Below are 22,428 nucleotides of genomic sequence, written 5' to 3'. Positions count from 1 at the left end.
CTACACTCTCCCCTTTCTTGTTTCTCCACTGGAGCTGCTTTTAAAAGGAACCACCTTTTTTTCCTTCCTTCCTTCCTTGCTTCCCTCCCTCCCCAGAAACTGCTCTTGGGTTTCTCCTTCACCCACTCCCTGTGCTCCTCCCTTCTACCCACCCTCACTTAAATTCCTCCCCTAAGCTGCTCTGCAAGGCCAGTAGGGTCGGCTAGAATGGATGTGCCTGCACCTCCAGCAAACTCTGAGCTCTGCGACCCCCAACATCCCACCACCCGGGGTCCACCCTGCACCCTATGGTATCTTATATTGGAGTACTCCTCCGGTATTCCACTTCATACCAGCAAAGGATTGGAAACCACATTCCTAAAGGTTTGTATTAATGGATCTTCAAAGACAGCTGATAATGGCTGGATTTTTAACAAAAAGTCCAAACACACCAAGGATTAAATAAGCTGCTTCTCTTTCCACTGTTTATTATTAATGTACAAAATATACAAAACCAAAAGAAAAAGAAAATACTCATCCTCAAATCCATTGTGGCTCTAACCCAAGACCCTGCACAAAACCCAACCAATCCACTGTTTTCATAGAAAACAACTGATGCCGAGACAGGTGAAGGAGAGGGCTGGGAGAGGGGAAGTCATTTTAGCGAATCCCCAGGAGGATTCAGAGGTGGCTGACAGGGCGAGGGAGCTGGAGGCCTCACACTGACGGGTTCCAGGTGGGGGCCAGGAGCGCACTAGCTCCCGGAGGCAGTGCATGTAGTGTGACTGTCAGGCCCAGCATGCCGGGCTTCAGTTGATGAAAAGCTGGTCTCACTGAAGTGTTTTACAAAGTTTCCATAATGAGCTGTAGGCTAGGGTGGACGACCACCAATGGCCTCACCTACGCCTGCTAAAACTTCCACTGGACGAGGCGTGAATTTGCCGTCATTGAACCTAGCAGACCCACGACGGGTGTTCACAGATTGCAGTCTGTCTTGAGGAAAAACTCAGAATGTAAAGCCTGTGTCGGGGAGGAGTGGGGATGATGTGTGTTCCAGAACTCAAATCCAGCCTGATTGAGCCCTCTCAGTGCAGTGGGATATCCAATACCCCGTGTACCATCTCCCCACCCCAAGAGGAATAATGAACTTGGCTGGGGTGATTTCATAAGTGCAGCTGATGCCGTGTTGGAGTTCTCTGTGCACGTGGAGGACCCACACTAGTAGAGCAGAGGTGTTCTCCCCGATAACCAGCTTTAGGTTCTCAGGCACGAAGGGGAAGACTGGAAAGGGGCTTGGGGTACAGGGCAAATCTCCTCAAAAAGTGAAGCCAACTGGGTCTCCTCTTCAGCAGTCCAGGGTACAGGATGTGTCCAGTCTCTCCTCCCCAGACTGGAGGAGAGTATGTACAGCGATGCGCACCAGTGATCAGAAAACCCCCAGGAACCCAGGCAGGTGGGCACTGAGGGGGCCGGCTCCTCCACAGCTGGGGAAAGGGGGAAATGGGCCTCACAGAAGCCATAAAAGGGTGGAAGGAGCAAGGCTGCAGTCCACAGGGGGTGTGGGTGGGCAGGTGGGCAGTCTCTAGGGCAGGGGGGGCCCATTGACACCCGGGTGGTAGAAGGCACAGTTGTTTTCATAGCGGCAGTTGCCTTTCATCATGAAATGTCGACAAACGGGTCGGTTTGACATGTCTGTGGGAACAAGGGTGGAATAGTTAAGATAGGAAAGGGCTAAGAGGTCAATGTCACCCTCACCCCACCAGTCCAAGGCATCTTGAGACCTAGTCTTGGGGACTTGAGGGGAGGGCAAAAGGAAGGAACTGCCATGCATGCTGGGAACTGGGACCAAGGTGACCTTATGTTCTGCCTGGCACACCCAGGGTAGTGATGCTCCCCAGAAGCTTGTGTGGGACACCAAAAGCAGTATAGGGGACAGGGAGCATACTCACCTCCTCCGTGGCTGTGGCCTCCATCATGCCCTCGGTGGCCCCCTCCTCCATGGCCAGGGCCATCATGGCCACGGTGCTCATGAGGGGGTGGCCCTCGGTGGTCGTGGCCTCGGTGACCAGGGACATCGTGAGGCCGATGGCCATGGGGCCCTCCATGTCCAGGGCCTTCATGGGGCCGATGTCCACCACTTCCACCCATGCCACCGCCAGGGCCTTCATGGGGGCGATGGCCACTGCCACCGCCCATGCCACCGCCAGGGCCTTCGTGGGGGCGATGTCCCCCACCCCCACCCATACTACCACCAGGGCCTTCATGGGGGCGATGCCCACCGCCCATGCCACTGCCAGGGCCCTCATGGGGACGATGTCCACTGCCACTGTTCATGCCCCCACCAGGGCCTTCATGGGGACGATGCCCTCCGCCTCCAACCATGCCTCCACCAGGGCCCCCTCGTCCATTTGGGGGTCCTCCTCCGGAGCGACCTCCTCTGGCCCCTCGGAATGGAGGAGGGGGAGGAGGAGGTTCATTTCCTCCTCGGCCACCACGGCCTCTATGGTATGGTCCAGGACCAGGTCCTGGACCCCCCCGCATCGGGCCACCCCGCATGGGGTCGCCTGGGCCATCCCAGAAGGGATCGCCCCCCCGGGGAGGGGGTGGGGGACCCAGGAGACGTGGACCCACTGGCCCACCAGGGCCCCCAGGGCCTCCGTGGGGACCTATTGGGGAAAAAAAAGGAGAGAGTATCAGCCACCTGTTCCAGCTGGGGACTGCCACCTCCCACCCTAAGCCATCTCCCAGCTTTTGGTCGATCCTGTACTATTTATTACCAGGTCGAAATTAAGCAGATAAGCCCACTGCAACCTCTCAGTCACCACCTACCTGGCATAGGTCCCCCGGGTCCAGGGGGGAAGTGCTGCATGCCTTTGGGGCCCCCCGGGCCTCCTGGTGGGAAACCATTGGCTATCGGACCAGGGCCTAAGAGTCCATGTGGCACTGTTAACAAAAAAAGGAGTGAAGTGGTCAGCAAGAGGATTCGAGAAAGGCAGCATGACGCCTCCCTGCTCAGGTGTGCCCAGCGGACCCCCTCAGACCAACCTGGCAGAGCTGGGCTCTCTGTCCATCTTCCCCTCCCACGGCTTGCCGCCTAGCGCCAATACCCCTGCTTCCCCCAATTCCACCGCAGGCTTCCTCTCCCAGGCCCCGGGGCTGGCCCTGGTGATTACCCAGCATCTGCTTGATCTTGTCTGAGTAGTCCGGCTGCTTCAGCAGTTCCTCTGAGGGATGACTGTTAGGGCTACCCTGTAAGGCAAGGTCATTAGGGAGTAAGGTAAACAGAGAACAAGGGTAACAACTAGCAGAGAACGGGGAGCCCAAAGAGGAAGAAGTGAGAAGGAGAGGAGGATGGAGGTGAAAAAAAATGGAGATGGCGGAAAAGAGGAAGGTGGCTGGTACCATGATGGAGGTGAGGATCTCCTGGACGTTGATGCCTCCTCCTCCAGGACCCTGGGGACTCTTCCCAGCACCCATGCTTCCCATAAGATTGGCCAGAACAGGAGGCAACTTGGAACCACCTGCCCCATCAGGTGAGCCACCAGCGCCCCCAGGCTCCAAGGTCTCAACATAGGGGGTCTCATCCATGGAACACTCCTGAAAGAACAGGAGAATAATCAGGACCAACTGAAAGAATAAAGAGAGTCTCACATCAGAGGCATTAAAATCACCACATAGTGCTCACTCACCTCATCCAGGGGAATGAGTTTTGGGGGGACAGGCTCGTAGGGCTCAGGATCAGGCTCATGAGGACTGTTAGGACAGCCGCAGGCAAAAGAAAAAAGAATGACAGGTGATTTATTCAAGCCCTCAACTTACAACCTAATCTCCCCCACTTCCTAATTACTCCAGGGCACATTCCCCTCACGGGCTCAATGCCCCCAGGAGTGAACCCCATTTTTGCTTACCTTTCCTTGTTCAGGAAGAGCTCCTGAAGGATCCCCTTCTCCCGCTCAGCCTGGATGTACCGCTCCTGGCTGTTGCTTCCAGGGGTGACGAGCGGCGAGGGCAGAACCAGGGGCCGGGGGCACACCCAGGGCACCTTCTCCTCCATGTTGTCATGGCTTAGACGCCGGGCCGTCTCAAACGCATGCCGGTCTGACAGTATCTCTCGCTTAGCCGCCTCCCCGAAGTCCTTGATCTTGTTCACATTCACTGGGCAAGGAGAAAAGGCAAGAGGGAAAGTAAGACCACCCACGCCCCTTTCAACTCTCCATACCCCACCTATTACACAGGAAACTCGAACTCTAACCTCGCTCAGTTTCGTCCAGTTCAAAATAGAAATACTCTCTCAGTCTGCCCTCCTCAGGCCACGTCACAGTTTTCCTCTTCCTGCCTTTCCGGGTCAGCTGGCTGGGATCTCCAGGACTCTCCACTGGCTTTGCATCCAGAGGTCCTGGCTCCAAAGAGGCTGTGAGCAAGAGAGGTTTCAGCCCAGATTCTTCCTTTCAGAAAACCCCCAAACCTGAACCAGTTTCTAGGCTCACCCGTATCCATGAGCTCTGGGACCTCAACAGGGGGGACCGGGGTCCCTGGACGTTCTGTGTCCATAGCCTCACAAGGAGGCGCTGGCTCTGGGGAAGAAGGTTTGGCTGTGCTGGGTTCTGTGCTCGTTTTCCCTTCAAAAGGGCTCGGCTATCATGAAAGAAAAAGAAGTTAATGAGCAGACAGGAAAGCCAGGGTCGAGGCAAGGCAACTAGTCCAGGGTCATAGGCAGGCTCTGCCAACAGTTCCCACAAAGACTCTGTCTCTAACTAGGCTCCACCACCACCCGTCTACATCTGAGACACAACTCCCGTCCCCGCCAAGTGCTCCTGGCGGCTGGGCCCCTCCTTCATCTGTACGTTTCCTACCTGGTCACTGGCACCTGCCCTCCCAGCACCCATACCTTGGCAGCCGTGGGTGACAGCACCTTCTTCTTCTTCTTAATTTTGATGCCTGGAACAGGGGCTGAATTGAGCGCATCCAGAAAGCCCAGGCCCTCCATGGCTACAAAAGGGAAAAGCATAAAGTGAAATCATCAGACCTCCTCCCTCATCCTATTCCTCTAGACAAAGTCTGGGCAGAAAATGGGCTAGCAGAGACCCTGCCTCAATTCTGGGCACAGTAAGCTCAGGGGACCAGGAAGCATGTGTGGGAGGATTCACACAAGCTATTCGAGTCGTTACTCGAGCTCTCTTTTAAAGGCAGGCAAGCCATGGCTTTGGATGTGAATTGGAGCTTCAGGTCACTGACAAAGCCAGCCTCCCTGAACACGGCAGCTGAGCCTGCCAGCTGGGAGTGCCCCAGCCGGTCACCAGAGAGCAGACCTCCCTACTTCATCTCTAAAGTTACTCCTAGTAATCCTATGGACTCCTATGAAGGGAGGTCCGGAGGTACAAACACTGAAGGACACCAAAAAAATCACATGAAAATGGAGAACATTTCATTCCCATGAAAAGAGTCTGCTCCCCCCACTGGAGACTCACGCTGTGGTGGGATGATTTTCACTTTAATCTCTTTGGTGGCATTGGGTGTCGTGTTGAGTGGCTTGTATTTCTTCTCTGCAGGGGGGGCTGCATCTCCTGGGGTGGCGGCGGAACTACAGGACAGGGAACTGTCAGCGACATCTGACTCGCCCCCCCCCCCACATCCGCAGACATGGCCCCCTCAGAAGCCCAGAATGGCGACCATACCTCTGACGCTTGAGGGGGATGGGCTTGAGGTTGTATTTGTCAGAAACCACCACCGCACTGGCGTTCTTCTTCACGGGCACCAGAGACGGGGTCTCCAGCTCCAGGCCTGGGAGAAAGACATGGTGTTGGGGCCGGACTCACTCTGCACTCTTTGGACTTTTCCTCCCGTGATCTTCATCTAGCCTTAAAAACCTCGACAATTCACCCACTAGTCTTCCCACTTCTCCAGATTTACGGTACCAGTAAGTCCAACTATTCCACACCAAGGCCAGGGCGAGCACCGACCCACAGACCCTCGGCGACCAGACCCAGCCTTACCGGTGGAACGGAACTTGGCGTGACTGGGCGCCGTGGTTCGGAGAGACTTGGGCTTCTCTCGCTTCTTCTCCGGGGCCTCCTCAGCCCGGGTCTCAGCCTTCACCTCAGTCAGCGGTCGCTCAGGAGGGGTCGTTCGATTCTTCCCCTCTTCTTTCCGTTTCTTCTTATCTTTCTCTGTTGTGGAGAAACAGAGCAGAAAAGGATTTTATTCAGGTAAAGAGAAAGACTGTCAGAGGTAAAGTAGGCTGGAGGCATGCAAGGCCACATCCCAGTGGGGAAGAAAGAAAAAGGAGGGCTAAAGGACCAAGTTGCTCACCCGCAGGCTGGGTGCTACTCTGGGAGCGGATGACAGCCATCCAGTCGCTGACAAGGACTGAGGCCAATTTCCGGAGCTCTGTAGGTGAGAAAAAGGGGAAAGGCCTAAATAATTTATTATTCTTCCAGTCATCGAAAATAGACATGTTGGAAAATACACCGTGAAAATCTGTGTAATGGAAAAAGGAACCCAGACTTTTAAGAACATGAGATAAGCTCAAAGTCCAAACTCTTAAAAATAAAACACTGAATCACAGAACTGTCCTCTACTCAGACAACTTTCAACCCTGATGCCATCACAACACTAGGGGGGCAAAAAGAACGAACATTTATTAAAATATGTTGTAAAAACTACATTAGCTACTTTACATATCTCTCGTGTAATTCTTACTACAAGCTGAAGATATTTAATCTCCCTTTACAGACACAGAAGCATGGAGATGAGAGTCACAAAACTAGAAGGTGGCAGAATGAACCTAGTGCCTACGCCCTTCCCCTAACTGCTTACTGAAAGAATAGAAACTAAAATCAGAGAAAGGCAGACGGGGTTCAAGCATCTGAAGGACTACTAGATTTAAAAAGAAACTCTATTATTCTATGTTGTCCTAAAGGCAAATGACGCAAAATTTCAAAGAGGCAGATTTAGATCCTCTTTAAAAAAGATTTTTCCAGGTTATAAGGTTATAGGTTATCCTACAAATTATTATTAAAGATGCTCTGAGGTGTCACAAAAATAGTTAAGTGCTTCATTATATAAAAGGACCTAAAAGCTGAGAAGTAATACAACTAAAAGAATGGGAAGCTAGGGAATGTTCTTCACTTAACCAGTACTGAGTTACAGCAAAATCAGGATCCTTTATTTTGGAAAATATTCCCAGTGTTTTCTCCTCCAGCTAAAGGAACTGCAGATAGGCTTGCCCAGGCCTGGATGCTCCCTCCACACCAAACGGCCAAAGCTTCGTTCCGAAGGGACCCCGCACCCCACTCCCTTCTGACAGAGAGCAAGCCTGTATTCTGATTAGGGGTTCAGCTCAGCTACAGTACTGCTCACTTGTGGGAAACTAGTGTCTTGTGCTCCTGGTTTATACCTTGGGTATAAAATCTTTGGGTTAATTCTTGGGTATAAACCCTTTCCTTCTCTAAAGAAAAGCCTGTGACTTCCTGGAGCCAGGCTTTGCCTTCAAGCCAGAACTGTATAGCCCTTGCCAGCAGCTCCAAAACTCTGTCTTAGAAAAGAAAACAATCTGTTGCTATTGAAGCTACGGCGTCCTCCAGGGGTCAGGGTTCTGCCCACGCCCTCCACCAGGGTGTTGCCTGGTAGAACTAGCATACCTGTTGTTAGGAAAATAGGTATTGGGGTTCCCAGAACAGAAGTAAACGATGACAAGACATCCTAGATGACTCGGTTTCCCCCAGAGAATTTTAAGTGTACGCCTTTTACACCAAGAGGTCTGGAGAATCAGCCTCCAGTTAAAGTATGGTCCTTTCTCTTACATTCAACAGTACAGACACGGACAAGTCCCATTCAGAATTGAGAACAGCAAAGGGGATAGGTTAGAGGAACTAAATTTTTAAAAGAAAGAGAAAGGCAAGGTCAGGTAGAAAGAGGAAGGCAGGAGTGAAGGAATAATCCCAGGATGGGGAGAGAAACAAAGGTAACTGACTGGAAGTGACTGAAGAAGGCGCAGGACAGAGAGGAAAGGACTGGCCCTACCTTCATCCTCACTCGACTTGCTCAGCTGCTTCACCAGTTTGGCTGTGTTGTTCTACAAGACACGGGGAGAGGGAGGAAGGTCAGTGCCAGGGGAGAGCCAGCCCTCGCAGAGCTAACAACCCTCCCAGGCTCATTCACAGTCTCTTCACAGTCCCGTAACACTGACAGTCTTTACCTCTTACAAAGCCTAAGGGGACACATTCTTACTCCTTAAAACAACCCAGTTAGGTAGGTTACTCCCATTTTTCAGATGAAAACATTGAAGCTCAGATATGTGAACTGCCCCACATCCCATACCTATTAAAGGAGATAAATTCAAACCCAATCTTCTGATTTCAAATTCCTCCTTTTTTCTACCATTCCACCTCACAGGCCCAAGATTGTAGCCACATGAAAGTTGGTATGAGATTTTCATCTTTTAGGTTAAACCAAAAAGGAAGAACCAGGACTGCAAAGGCTGAAGGTACCTGCTTGAGATGATCAACAGTGAGTGGCAGGTGCTGCAGGGTCAGCAGAATTTGCTGCAAGAGGGGAATGTTGTTGGTTGTCTTTGAATACGTCAGCCAATTGTTAAGCAGCTTGTAACCACCAACATCAATAAACCTGCAGGCAGGCAGGGAGGAGGATCTGTAATGCCCTTCTGGGGTCTTAGGAGTACACCCCCACACTCCAAGTCCCCCCACGATGACCCAGGAACCCAGTGCCTCACCTCCCCCACCTTCCAAGTACATCCTCCCATCCCAGCCACCCAGGGCCCCACTTACTTGACCAGTATTTCTGGTGAACGGGTCTGCAGGAGAATGTTCAAGTAAGTGCATCGACTCACCATCTTTCGTGCTTCCTTCATCAGACTATAAGAGATGAAGTAAGGTCAGAAATGAAGCAGCCGGAGAGCATCTCTTCTCTGAGCAGAAGAGCCTCTAATCTGTGGGAGTGCCTGAAGGTCCCTGACGATTTGGGCCTTCACTACAGAGTAGGAGGGTCACACAGGTCCCAGGAGGATGGGTTGGATCGGGAGTGACACAGAAACCCACAGAAGGATGGAAGACAACCAAGGAGATGGACTGAAGTCTGCTATCTGGGGAGATAAGCATCACTGCTTCCCTGACACCCAGGAAACAAGCCCTACCCTTCAATCACTGCCTCTCTGTATTCTGATCAGGCCTGCCTTAGTCATGTGCCTCTCCTGGAAAACTTGAGGAGCCCTGAAGGAAACTGACATCTGGGGGCATGTAGTGACCCAAAACTTTTGTCACCTGGCTCCCCTGCTTCCTTTCTTCCCTGGGAACCATTGATCTCCAAATATCCAGATCCCATTATGGCCAGGGGCGGAGGGATCAACTAGTTTTAAAATAATTGAGTTTTTTCTGTTTTTTCTTATCAGTCACGGGGGGGGAAAGAGGGGTGGGAAGGGATAAATTGGGAGTTCAAGATCTGCAGTTACACATTACTATATATAAATAAACAAGCTTCTACTGTATAGTACAGGGAACTATATTCAATATCTTATAACCTATAATGAAAAAGAACGTGAATATGTATATATATATGTATATGTATGACTAAAACATTATGCTGTACATAAGAAGTTGACACAACATTGTAAACTGACTATACTTCAATTAAAAAAATAAAATTAAATATAAAATAAAATAATTGATTTGAATCCTATTCCACTGACACTCCCTTTCCTCCCAAGGAACTGAGCTCACTGCTGTCTGCCTTAATTACAGTCATATTACAACATACAAGATCCTCTACTCACAGTGAATTCAAAGGGCACACTCACCTGAAGATCTTCGAAATCCCATCCACACTCTTGACTTCCCCATCTCGGTTAAGGAAGCTATCCAGGCCCTTGAGAAGCTCTTTGGGGTCTATGGGACCCGAACCCATGATCAAGGCTTCTAAGATGAAAGGACAAAACAAACCCACAGATTAATGGGTGGCAAGGACAGTTCCAGCTGCCCTCTAATAAAGCGCATCTCTACATCTGTCAGATTACTAGTGACTGATTATTCAACCTATATTCCACTACACACACCATTTTCTAGGAAAAATCCACAAACCACTGTCACTCCTAAGAAAACAGCCCTGGCAAGGGAAGGCTGGTGTTAAACACGACGGAAGGGGAAGACAACTAGGTGGGAGGACTGAGGCAGCCTCTTCTCTCACACCTAGCTACAGCCTTCCTAGGAGCCCAACTTCACTAGGCTGTATCAGGGCTAAGATCCACATTCCCAAAACAGATGCTCAACTCTCCAAGGCATTTTTGCTTATTAGGTCCTGTTTCTCCTTAGCTGCTGATGAATCTGCCTTAAAGAAAAAAAAAAACTATAGCTCGATAAGAGTTGGGCCAATCGTGAGTGCTTGGGCTAAGTGTCTTCTAAGAGTCAATTCCTTTCTATCTTAGTCCATAGTCAATCCCCACAAGTGGCAGGATATGTCCTGCTTGCACCCGAGTCAATTGGCTAAAGATGTAGGAGAAAGAGAAGGAAACAAAACTCGAAAACAGAACCCCTCCCCAATGTGAGTTACGGCATAGTTCCCAGAAAGAGACAAATGGATGCAAAGAAAATCAAGTAGGTCCTCCTAAGCCCTGAATAGAATGTCACTCATTACAAACACTGCACAAGTTTTCACTCTTTCAAAGTTAAGGGTAAGACTGGTTTATGGTTTCAAAAGCAAAGATGTAAATCTGACCCCTATCCCAGACCTAAATCACACCACCACCCAAGATCCCCAAGGAAAGCCTGAAATTAATAATCATGGAACCAAAAAGAATGAACAGATAAAACCAGAAGCTGGGAAAATGCCATTAAATTTTAAGTAGCTACTTTAGCCCAGGTTAGGAGTTAATTAAAAGCTAAACACAGCTGTTACAGGACAGAGACATGTGACGCAATGTCTAGGACAAAACCCAAGTTCAAGACAGGTAATTAGAATCAATATGGTTCTGATTAGGATTTTTATCCACAATGCCTCTGAACAGTGGCTTCTAGGAAGCAGAAAAGAAAGCCAGCTTAGTAATATCGACCTTTGGGAAATAAGATGCACACTGGGCAGGAAGGAGGCAAGGGGTAAAGAGCCCCCTTCACCCCACATCTAGCACAGAAATAACAGGCCTGAGCCCAGCAGAAGGGTGGGAAAAGCAGTGTTTTACAAAGATGACTGTATTTTCTGCAGAAAAGGAAACAGGTTTCTTACAAGATCGTGTCAATTACTTCTATCTGTTCTCAAACCAAAAGAGAAAAACAAGCATACCAATCTCAGCCTTTTAATCATCCCAACAAGGTCAATACACTTCTACATTCACAGGTCCTAACAGCCCAGGGAAGAGGAGGTGGGGGGAGGGGAGGGAGGAAACTGGGTTCGTGGGCTGAATGCTGAGAGGTGAGCAAACGTGAGTTAACTGTGCTGTTGCTGCTGCCCTGGAATCTCCACGAGCACAGGCAGAACCTGAGGTCAGAGGAAAAAACATTCAAGTCAAATACCAGAAAATGAGAAGTCCATGGGCCAAATCCACTTAAATGAGGTGACTCTTTCAAAGAGACAGACTTGGGGATAAAGGAATTTGCCCCCTGTAGTAAGACACCATAAAGAGAGAACAAAGGGATACATAAAACAGATTTCCCACCTGCTGCAGACTGGAAAAGCAATGAACAAATCCAGAGGAACAACATATATCACCAGCAACCAAAATATATGCAATGTGACAAAAAGCCTTCAATTAAACTAACTTCACTTCAAACCAGTGCCCCCTAAATACAGCTGGCCCCACAGAGCTGAATTACAGCACCTTGGAGAAGTCCCTCTTGCATATCCACCTACCAGTTAAGCCAGCAGGCCTGCTACCCCTACTTCCTTCAGAAACAAAAACTGTCCCTTGAGCTCAAATGTTCCTTTGCTTAACAGGGTGGGAGATGAGAGAACCATTTTTAGAGAGAAAAGAAACCAGCGAGTACTTAGCTAAACTCGGTCCAGTGCCTTCTGCTGGGAATGGGACCCAGGGACAACTTTTTAATTCCCATTCACAGCAAACCAGAATAAAAGACATTAATAGTCGAGGGAAGCTCGCAGACAAAGAAATGTTAAATATTCATTTTCCACTACATTCCTATTATTTATATTCTGTAAATATAATTAACAAAACTAAATTTTGTCTCATGAGCACCAATCATGGGGTAAAACACTACTGGGTTTCCTCATGATGGCTTTCCTCCAGTGCAGTTTTCACGCCTTTAAAATTAAGGACCCCAAGTGTCTTACAACCTAATTTCCTTATTCTGAAGTCAGTACATTTGGAAAGAAGTTCCAAAGCACTCAAGTGGAAAGGAATGAAGAGCCCAAATTCCTGGCACAGGCCCACAGCAGAAAAGGCAAATGAGCTGACCAGGGAGGGAGGGGCAGTGACCAAGTGTCTGGAGCCTGGAAGGAAAGCTTGAGGAAGCTTTCTGGATCCAAAACAATCCAAGGCATGGTATGTTTTAACTTCCTTGAAGGAAGAACGTACAGAAGCTGGGGGCTGAGGTGGGGAGGAACATTTTTTCCACTTTGTCCTAAGCTGGACTCTCCTTAGGGAGGATGCTGCCAGCAGAGACGTGCACTGACAGAAGGCACGGGTGGGGGGGGGGATCTTCTACCTCTCCTATCAGAGAGAAAATTAAGTCCAGAGGTGACACCAACTCCTGCCTCCAACATGAATTTGACTTGAGGGTTATTCAATTAAATAAGATGAAAAATGCCTAGCTTAACCAGTTATTCCATACCCATCACCAATGAAACAGAACTGAACTGGTTCAGGACAAAAACTCTATACAAGTTTAAAAACAATCACAAGAGTCTTCTAACAAGAGGGAGGAGCCAAAGTTTACCTTAACTTACAGGCCTTGGCACATCTGGAAATGAAATGCTTTGTAACTACCCCCTTATGTTCCCCTCCCTCTCCTCAGTAATTGAAGCACTTCCTACACCAACTCAACAGTGGTTTGAATTATGTCTCTCAGGTGATTCACAAGCCCCCATCCCTCAAAATCATTCTCAAAACCTGATAAGCAGATGCCCTCCCCCAAAGATTATTTGCCTTCCAATAAGGGTGTAAAATCCACTCCCCCCCCCCCGCCCCCCCACCCCCCACCATAGGACAGGATCCCAGGATAGAACTCTGGCCACAAACTACAAGGATCAGGTTCTCCGAGGTTCTCTGGATGGATGTGGTTTCCCTAGAAGACCTTTGTTCCCATCTCCCATGTTAAAGTAGATCTTCTTTATTAATCCCCTGCTCACTAGAAATCAGGAACCCCAGTGGGTAGAATGTTCAGCTCCCAAGGAAGGTATGCTGCGAAGGCACAGGGCAAACTGCTTAAAAGATAAAAAACTTGTGGTCAATAGGACATGTGGAAGATTCCCTCCCAACCAATCCAGAAGCTTAAGTAATTTGAAAATCTGGACCCAGTAGAAAACTAGCCCTGAAGTCTCCCCAAGTCCCCACAGAACAGCTGCACAAAATGGCTTTCCAATTCTGCCCAGAATTGCTATGCTTCAGGGCAGGACTTTAAAAAATGAAAAGTACCTGGAGTCTAATTAAGATGTGACTTTGAGAAAATTGGAGGAAGAAAGGTAAGAAAGGGACAGGACACCCAAAACCACCCTCAGGTAGGGCATGGCTCTCGAACATGCACCAACTGCTACAGCACTGTACAAGTTGAAAAACGAAGAGAACATTATTTTCCCATTGTCTTTAAGAAATTTCTTTTAGAAGGGAAGGAAAAGAAATTCAAAAAGGGTGACTCTTTGGAAAAAAGAAATGAAGGTCGTGAAATGTAATACTAGAAAGGTTTTGCTTACCAGAAACCGTAGCTTGATTCCCCCTGCCTCGAGTTTACAACTGCCGCCTCCTTTCCTAAAGTCACTTCTCATCCTAGTACCAATGTACAGGAGCTAAGCAACTGGAGAACGTGATACAGCACTGCACACAAAGAGGTGACCCCCAAAGCCAGAGGCGGGAATAAGGGCGATTTAGAAGAAAGTCCTCAAGTACCCACTCTCCGCCAGTCTCATTATACAAACTGCAGGAGGCCCAAGGACTGGTTCCTGAACAGAAATGGCACAGTTCACTGTCGTTAGGCCCCAGTTGTCTATTCCAGTTACTCTTTCACAAGCTCTTGTGTCTTTCCCCAGTTATCTTCCAACACACACAGACGGACACACACTCACACACACACTCCACCCAAAAGCTTCCAGCCTTAAAGTACAGCTGTTTCACTGGTTTTCCACCCCTGGCAACTGAAGCGGGAAAACTTCCAAGCAGTTGTGATGAATGAAAGGTGAAAATTAAAGTAACAGGCTCTGGATTGTTACACATAAAAACTAGAGGTGCCCAAGGAGACGGACAGCTTCAAGACCTAATTCCTATAAGCTTTTTTCCTTTTAAGATAAAGGTTGTAAAAGACTGTAAAGAAAATAAGGAAAATGGCTTTTCCTGTCTAGCAGCAGCGTGCACAGGGAGTCCAGAAGGCATCTGCTCAGGGGTGGAGTTTCAAGAGGGTGGAGAGGAAGAAAGCTGATTACATCACCTTTCAATGCTGCTCCTCCCCCTTGACCAAGTTTCTAGGGCGGCCCTAAGCTCCGGATGGCAAAAGGGGGAGAAAAACAACAAAGAAGCAGGGACGCCATTTTGTAATGGAGAAGAGGACTCCAACTTACAAAGCTATCCTCTGCCGGTAACTTTCTACATTAAGAAAAATCCCTTTTTAGTAAAACAAAAACAAAAACAAAACAAAAACCAGACCCCGATCTTGAATCGTCTTTGATCTACTTTGAATCAGTAAGAGCCGTTGTGAAAATAAAAGCAATTAAAATATTAAAAAGAACAATTTTCTGCGGCTAAGAACTGAATTTGCAATCGAGGTTCAATCTGCTACCATCGACCACCCCCATCCTCCCTATAAAGGGAAAGGGGGAGGACTTGGACCCCTCTCAACAAATAGGGTTGAGGTGGGAGGACAGGAAAAAAATGGGTCAAGACACAACCTGCAACGCCGCTTGGAAGACAAAGGACAAAGAAAGTCGCCATATTGAAGCAGGGAAGAAAAAAATTCCTTTTAACGACACAAATCTTTTAGAAAGCTAGCATTCAATTGCACTAAATGGCTTTTAAAATTATACTCCTGAATTCCACATTTCCCCAAACTTTCCACCCTCTACTTAACTGTATTTCCCCCCACCAAAAAGTATCAAGTTAAAATGTTAATCACTTCTTTTGCTTTTAAATAACCTATGCAATCTGCAACAATTACAAGACATTTTTTACCTCCCCAACTAGTATTATCTTGTATGTATTGGCACTAAGATTATATTTTGCCCTGAATTAAGTGTCTTGCAATCTTTATTCCTAGATTGCCACCTATATTAACCACACAAATATATCCCAAGCAAATTACATTAAAATTGAGAGGAGTTAACAATCATTTAAAAGTCATAGCCAACTACTATTTCTCTGCCCATTTCCTTACCCTGCAATCTTTATGTACAGATTGCTTATTACTCTGGCAAATTGAAAGGTGCCCTGCTTGTCTCACACACAAAGAAGTGGGACTTCTGGGCCACAAGATCCACCATCTTTTGTATGTGAGCTCATTAACCCTTTTGAAGACTGCTAACAAGAGGAAGGTAGCCGTTCCTCCTTATAATAAGCAAACACTTATGGCTTTGGCAGTCTGGAAAATTGACTGGATTACCAAGGGTTAACCATCAAAATCCTAACTTGCTGGCCCTCCCTCCACCCTCTCCTCGTCTGCACCAGGGCAGGGAAGAGGTAGGTGGTAGGGGAGAGAACACCACTGTTTAGACCCAAAGGCCCTTTTTAATGGAGATCAAGTGACCGGATTGGTCCTTCTCCAGTTCTCTATTTGTTCTATGGTCTCATTTCTTCCTCTCATTATTTTTGGTTTCACAACGGGAAACGTTGATTTCTTGTTGCAAGGCTGGTTTTTGAAAATTCGACACTTACTATCCAATTTTTTTGCGACGTCAGCACCTCGGGCTCAGGGGGGGAGGGGGTTAAAATTTTGGAGAAAAAAAATAAAACAACCAACCAGGACCCAAAACTCAATTATTTGGGGGGCCTCATTGGATCAAAAAGTCTCTTTAAAAAAATAAAGGCCAACTCAGTATTCATTTCTCCCCCCACCCAACTCCATTTAGGGAGGGGGGGTCGTAGAAAAAAAAGTTCTGAGTGGATTCAAAAAAGTAAACGCTGGATGAGTGAATTTGGGTGGGTTTGGGAAGGGTGGGTGGTTGATTATTTTTGAAGTTATGTGGTGACGGTCCTTCGGCCACAGATTTCAAGTCCCAAGCAGCGTGGGCTGGTGGGGTGGACAAGATAGGTGGGAAGGGGCAGAAGACACAAGTGGTTGGGCTGGTGGCTGCTGTTTTCCCTTTCCCCCCTCAGGATCCTTTCAAGGGCTTAGATGTTGCTGCGGCTTGTTTCTTTTTTCCTCGTGGCCGGCCTGTCTTTCTCCGAGAAAATTCAAACCTGGGATGAAAGAACACAAAGGAGAAAGATATAATCAGCACGGGTTGCTCTTAACACCCAGAAGTACCACTTCTGTTGTTCCCAAACACCTCCACGTCCCACCCCGAACACAGCCGCTTTATACAAGTCATGGCTCTTAGCTGAGCCCATGTCTAACCCGTCTCCTAGGCCAACTCTCGGAGCAAAATTTTACCCTCTAACCGACAAAATACCGAAACTTACCTCTAAACGAACCCCAGAATGGCGGCTGTCCGCTCGGGCGGAGTCTTTTATACCCGGACGCCGCCCAACGCGCCCAAACGTGCTAGTGAAACGCCCTTGTCGAGAGACGTTGTGCGCGAGGCGTGAATTCATTGGTCAACCAGAAAGACAACTCGCCAGCTAATTGGCTACCCTGCCTTCCCCTTCGCTCAGCCCCTTCCCCCATGCACCTTCTTCCGCCTCCTTCCTGGCCCCCCAAAGCGTGCGCGTGACCGGCGGTCTAGCACCTCCCTTTCCTCTGCTTCCACCACTTCCGCCTTCGAGAACAGTTCTCACCCTGGGTTGGTAGAATCGGACGGGCGCATGCGCAGTGAGAAGATCTCGGTCAAAATCGAGTTCAAAATTGCATAAAATACAAACTCTAAGAATGGGATCTAAGAGTCGTAGTGACTGGTTCAGAGAAAACGTAATTTTGAGGCCGAATTCGATTGTGACGCAGTTTAAATTGGCTTCTCCCTCTGCCCGCCCCCCCTTCACGCTTCCGTCCTGACGCAGATGCGCAGCCGCCCTCCGCACTGCAGGCCCGTCCTTGGCCCTACCCTAGGCAGCTTCCTGGCGCATGCGCAGTCGCTTCTCCGGCCTTTTCCTGCTTTGTGCGTACGTCAGGATGGCTGCCTCGGTATTGAACGTGTTCCTGAGGCGCCTTCCTAGCATTTCGCCCTTCAGAGGTGCCTACGGAGTTCAGGTAACTCCTTGGAGCACATTTTGTAATACCCCAAACTTAGTTGTGCCTTTTCTAGGTCGTCGCTGCACTGCTGGGAATCCAGGAGCGGAAACCTTCCCAAGTGCTTACGCCTTGGCTGTCAAGGCAACGCTGTGCTTCCACCACCCTCCCCAGTCCTCTCTCATTTCTCAATACGCGCATTTCCTAATCTCAAGTGAAGGGCAGAGACAGGGTAGGATGGCATTCGCTTCCCAAGTCTCTATCTTGGCTGAATGATTAGGCGATGGAACGAGCTCCTTGATCCTGCGCAACCAACTCTAAATTATACAGATGGTGTCTAAATCTGCGATGCCCAGGAGTGTCCTTGGATTGAGGAATGCTAACTTCTGCCAGCCCTGCTATCTCCCAGTGAAGCCAAGATACATTTTCACAACCTGGGGACCAGTTTCTCGACCCTTTTTTTAATCTCAGTCAATTCCTTATCAGAGCATACATGAGAGTTTTAACTTTGTATTGTTTCCCTCCAGCCTCACGTACTCACCACCCTGGAGGTTCTTGGTAGGGCAGGTTCTTGGTGGGGCAGGGTGAGATGGAAAGGCTTGTCCAGCTGCCACTCCCTAAAGTGGGACTGAAGAGTGGTGGCAGGGGTCATCACAGAGTTAATTACAGGCCTGGTAGCGTTAGGACTCAACGTTTCTATGGAATGTTGACCTTCAACTTTTTATAAGGCTGGGTAACTCAGTGATTCAGGTTTGGACTGACTTGGAGACTCACCTATCCTTTGCATCCCCTTGCTGCCACACATCTTAACCCCAAGAAGGCAGACATTTTCCTTTTCTTCCACAAGCCTCAGTTCATCCTAGAAAGCATAAGTACGTCATGTGTCAGGTTTTTTAGCTGTCTTCTCAAATAAGTTTGCTTCCCAGTCATCTATCCTAGTTACAACGTTACCTTTTTTTTTTTCAGGATACAGATGGAGGTAGGGAGAGTGCTGGTTGATATCACTTTAATCCCCCCAAAATGCTACCTTCCAAATATATTCCATAAACAGTAGGTGTGCATTCCCCTTCTCCTTGAAGTGTAGGCAAACAAAACAGGTCATGTCCTTGAACTCATTGTCTTATTCCCCACCTCCTTTTATAGGTTCTGCTCCAGACTCTTTGCACCAAAGCCCCGGCTGAGGACGATTCTTTGCCCCCAGTATCCGTGTCCCCTTATAAGGATGAACCGTGGAAATATCTGGACTCAGAAGGTAGTTAGAAATGGGGAAGGGGAGGGTCAGGTGAGATCTGAAACAAGTGGACGGAGACACCGCCACCAGCCCCACCCAGGATTAATTTGGGTGGTCTTTCATTTCAGAATACCAGAACCGCTATGGTTCTCGCCCCGTCTGGGCTGACTACCGTCGCAACCACAAAGGTGGAGTACCCCCACAGCGGACTCGAAAGATGTGTATTGTGAGTCTCTGAGAGTGGCATACAGATGGGATGTGGAGTGGGCCTGGAGGTCATAATGAAAGTGGCAGCAGCACGTTTTCTGACAGGGCTTTGAACATCTTCACTTGGCAGTTTCTTCTCTCCACAGCGTGGAAATAAAGTTGCTGGGAATCCCTGCCCCATCTGCCGGGATCAGAAGTTGCATGTTGACTTTAGGGTAAGGAAAATCTTTTCTCCAGGATAAAGACTTGGAACCTTTTTTCAGTGCTAAAGAGATTACCTTAGGTGCCCCACTGTTCATATCCTGGTGCCCCGAAAGTCCATTTTGTATCCTCTTTCTAGCAGTATAAAAACATTCCGCCTTCCAGCCTTTTGTCCTCTACTGTGGATTGTACTAAAAAGCGTCATCCTTTGCCTGTGAAATTTACAGTCTAAATTGGCAAGCAAGAGAAATGCCCGTTTCTAATGGGAGAGCAATGCCCCAAAATTCATTTATATCCATACCAGTTATTAGCAAGTAGATTAGACTAGTTTTTTTCCTGAGGTTTTCTTTATTTTGTTGTGTTGATGTTTGGTGGCATGTGGAGACTTGTGGCCGGAGAGCAGATAATGAAGCAAGGTATAGACCAGTTATTTTTTCAAAAAACCTTCATGGTGAGGACTGCCTTTAGAACCTAACCCTTGCAGAATGGACTTCTATGTGAGTCTCAGTAACAGAATGTAGGAGGTGCATGTGAAATGGTTGAAAGGTCAGGAAAGGGGAAAAGTTTGCAACAATGTGTTCAGTAAAGGGAAGGGGCTAAAACTGGGACATGAGGGGAGCACTGGGAGAAACACAGAGGGGTCAGGGTCCTCGTATGGATGTGCAGGGATTGTGTACTGTCAGTCTCTAAATATCTTACTGCCTTTTCTTTTCTGTCTCATGTTTCTACAGAATGTCAAGCTCTTGGAACAGTTCGTCTGCGCCCACACGGGTATCATCTTCCATGCTCCATATACAGGTTAGCCCCTCGTCACCAGAGTAGCTTTTCCTTGCAGCGCTTCTTATATTTACTTTGTAAGTCAGACAATGGGTATTTGGTTGCTCTTGCTAGTGGCATAGAAACGTGATGGTACCTTTTAGAAATCTTGGTCTAATGGGGATACTCATGCTAAAACAGTTACATGTGGACAAAAGATACAGGCAGTACCAACATAAGCAAACTAAGTGTAGCTTTTAAAGACAAACGGTGGTGATTGTTTTCTTTCTATAGGGTCTCTTCACTTTTACAGACGACTTTATCGTAAATTGATTGTCACATAAGTTCTTTTATACGATTGACAATTAAATCAGATTCCCCAAATCTGGGGTTGTAAGCTTACTAATTCAAGATTACATCTATTCTCTCATGGCCACAGGCCATGTTTGGCTCACTGACATGTCCGTTTATTTTCATTTTGTCTACAACTGCTTCCAGGCCACAATGGCCAGGTCGAGGAGCTGAGACAGACTGTAACATATACCTAAAATATATGCCACAGTGCCAACAGTATATGGTCCTATACAGAAACATTTTTTCAACCCTAGCTCTAAAGCAAGATAAATTTGCAAAGAAAAATCAGAATCCACCTTTTTGGGGGTAGTAGCTTGATAAGTGGAGTTTGGTTTATCAAGGAATTTTATAGCCAAGCTGTAAAAGGCTGAAGGGACTGCTTTGCTACTTTCTCAGATCGACTTTCCCAGATCTGAAATCCTTTCTTCCTTTATTGAATCTTTCTCTGTGGCTTGTCCAACTCAACCTTTTAACTAACCACACTTGCCCTTTGAATCCCTGTCTTAAAGCCTTTACCATTAACTGGCTTCTCTACAGTGGCTAAACCCTCCTAAGTCTTCATCCTGGTTCTCAGAGAGAGAAGGGTCTTCCCACTGGGCAGATGGGGAAACTGAGGACCATATGGAAGGGCCAGGGGAATGGGGGTCACTGGGTAGAGCCAGGTCTTCCAAGTCCAATCCTCTATCACCCTATAGAAGCACTTGTGATCCTTATTTACTGGGACTTATAAAATGAGCCCCAAATTATTTTTTTTCTCTGCACAGGGGTCTGTATGAGGCAACACAAGAATTTGACCAAGGCCATCCAGAAAGCCAGAGATTGTGGTGAGCATGAAAAGGGGCCCAGGGCAGTTTGTTAGGCATGAGGAAAGTGATTTAGGGCTGGAGGGTGGATATAAATGCTCCCACTTATCTGAGAAGGTAGCACCCGATACGTTCTTCTCAAGAATTTCTTCTTTTGTTACTCCGTCCCTTGTTCCCTCTCCTGAATCTCTTACTTCATCATTGTCCTGTCCCCTTGTTCCTCCAGTGCCACGACCAGATTATAGGAGGAACTTTGTATAAATTTCTGACCCTGGACTCCATGACACCTTTGCACAAATTAGGAAAAGGTACCCCTCCGTTAGGGCAGATGCAGTGTCATAGCCCTGATGGAGGTCCAGACCACCTGGCAGGCAAGAACCCAGGCAGCGTGTCAGCCCACACTTGCCCCTTGGCTAGTTGCCTTTGTGCATCAGAACACATGCATCAGTGTGCCAGTGGCTCTGACTGTTTTCTCCCTCCTTGGCTTTCTCTCTTTTGAAAAAATCCCCCAGGTCTCCTCAGGTACCACATTCCCCAGGTTGAACCTCGGGACCTTGACTTCAGTACCTCTCATGGAGCTGTGAGTGCTACTCCGCCAGCCCCAACTCTGGTTTCAGGTGACCCCTGGTACCCATGGTACAGCTGGAAACAGCCATCAGAGAGAGAGCTGTCCCGCCTTCGCCGGCTCTACCAGGGCCACCTCCGAGAAGCAAGTGGCCCTCCACCTGAGTCAATGCCCAAAGTGCCCCTTACAGCCCCAGCTGAAGCATCCTCCACTGAGCAGGCTGGCCCCCAGAGTGCTTTGTAGGCGCTGTAGACTGAGATGGGAGCTGGAGGGGGGGGGAGGTCCCTAATACAATATTTCACCCTGAAGAGTTGTGTCTACTCTGTGGCCAACAGCAGGCCCAGAGCCAGAGAAAGAAAATGATTGTTGGTGAAAGAGATAAAATACATCTGAGGCTGAGGGAGGGCAGTACAGAAGTATATGGGGAACCCCAGGCCCTCTATATTGTAAATAGATGGGCTAGCCATTCCGTTGCTGTTTCATACCTGTGCCAGCTGAGTTTTTCCACAATAAAGCTGTACCTTGTCTCTGGACTGAATTTCAGATGAATGCTTTGGGAGCGGGGCAGTGGATGCTTCCGTGGGAAAAGGAATGGTCAGGCTTGAGCCAGGTCTGCCAGTGGATGCTTGGGACCAGATGCCACCTGGATGAACAGTTGTGCCATTCTATCATGATCACTGTGGCCCCTTGTACCTGGTGCACCGTGTCCCCATCATCCCCAGCTGTTCACTGAGGGGCTAAAGGGTTGGAGAATAAGACACTAGGCCAAAGAAAAATGCGTTGCCATGGCTCCCACTGTCGTGGGAGGCAGGAATGGGGTGAGTGGCATTGCTGTGTGACAGCTGGTTT

At 48.3% G+C, this 22,428-nt stretch overlaps 2 protein-coding genes across 7 annotated transcripts; one reads left to right on the top strand and one right to left on the bottom strand.

Moving 5' to 3' along the window:
* Positions 1–437: 437 nt before the first annotated feature.
* On the bottom strand, positions 438–22,412 carry PPP1R10 (protein phosphatase 1 regulatory subunit 10). Of its 5 annotated transcripts, XM_031688281.2 has the most exons (21): positions 22,065–22,412; positions 18,237–18,321; positions 16,013–16,537; positions 9,791–9,908; positions 8,766–8,852; positions 8,469–8,604; positions 8,002–8,053; positions 6,289–6,366; positions 5,973–6,146; positions 5,655–5,760; positions 5,448–5,560; positions 4,868–4,968; positions 4,467–4,614; positions 4,232–4,390; positions 3,888–4,134; positions 3,669–3,732; positions 3,382–3,576; positions 3,153–3,228; positions 2,809–2,922; positions 1,929–2,645; positions 438–1,671 (listed from the first exon to the last, which is right to left on the bottom strand). In XM_031688281.2, exons 4-21 carry the CDS (start codon positions 9,895–9,897, stop codon positions 1,562–1,564), a joined length of 2,784 nt encoding a protein of 927 aa, XP_031544141.1. In that variant the 5' UTR covers positions 9,898–9,908; positions 16,013–16,537; positions 18,237–18,321; positions 22,065–22,412; the 3' UTR covers positions 438–1,561. The 5 variants fall into 5 exon arrangements, with proteins under 5 accessions (XP_031544141.1, XP_072801521.1, XP_072801519.1 ...); XM_072945420.1 differs by lacking the exons at positions 18,237–18,321; positions 22,065–22,412 and adding an exon at positions 18,000–18,090; XM_072945418.1 differs by lacking the exons at positions 18,237–18,321; positions 22,065–22,412 and adding an exon at positions 18,004–18,090.
* Positions 17,238–22,112, top strand: MRPS18B (mitochondrial ribosomal protein S18B). Of its 2 annotated transcripts, none has more exons than XM_006215284.4 (7): positions 17,238–17,483; positions 18,606–18,714; positions 18,822–18,919; positions 19,047–19,115; positions 19,833–19,899; positions 20,976–21,035; positions 21,527–22,112. In XM_006215284.4, exons 1-7 carry the CDS (start codon positions 17,358–17,360, stop codon positions 21,820–21,822), a joined length of 825 nt encoding a protein of 274 aa, XP_006215346.2. In that variant the 5' UTR covers positions 17,238–17,357; the 3' UTR covers positions 21,823–22,112. The 2 variants fall into 2 exon arrangements, with proteins under 2 accessions (XP_006215346.2, XP_072801528.1); XM_072945427.1 differs by having other exon boundaries at positions 17,297–17,483; positions 21,632–22,112.
* Positions 22,413–22,428: the final 16 nt, after the last annotated feature.

This window comes from Vicugna pacos, chromosome 20 (assembly GCF_048564905.1).
Source record: "Vicugna pacos chromosome 20, VicPac4, whole genome shotgun sequence".
Classification (NCBI taxonomy): domain Eukaryota; kingdom Metazoa; phylum Chordata; class Mammalia; order Artiodactyla; family Camelidae; genus Vicugna; species Vicugna pacos.
The sequence above is the reverse complement of the archived record's forward strand: the minus strand, read 5'-3'. Positions and strand labels throughout refer to the sequence as shown.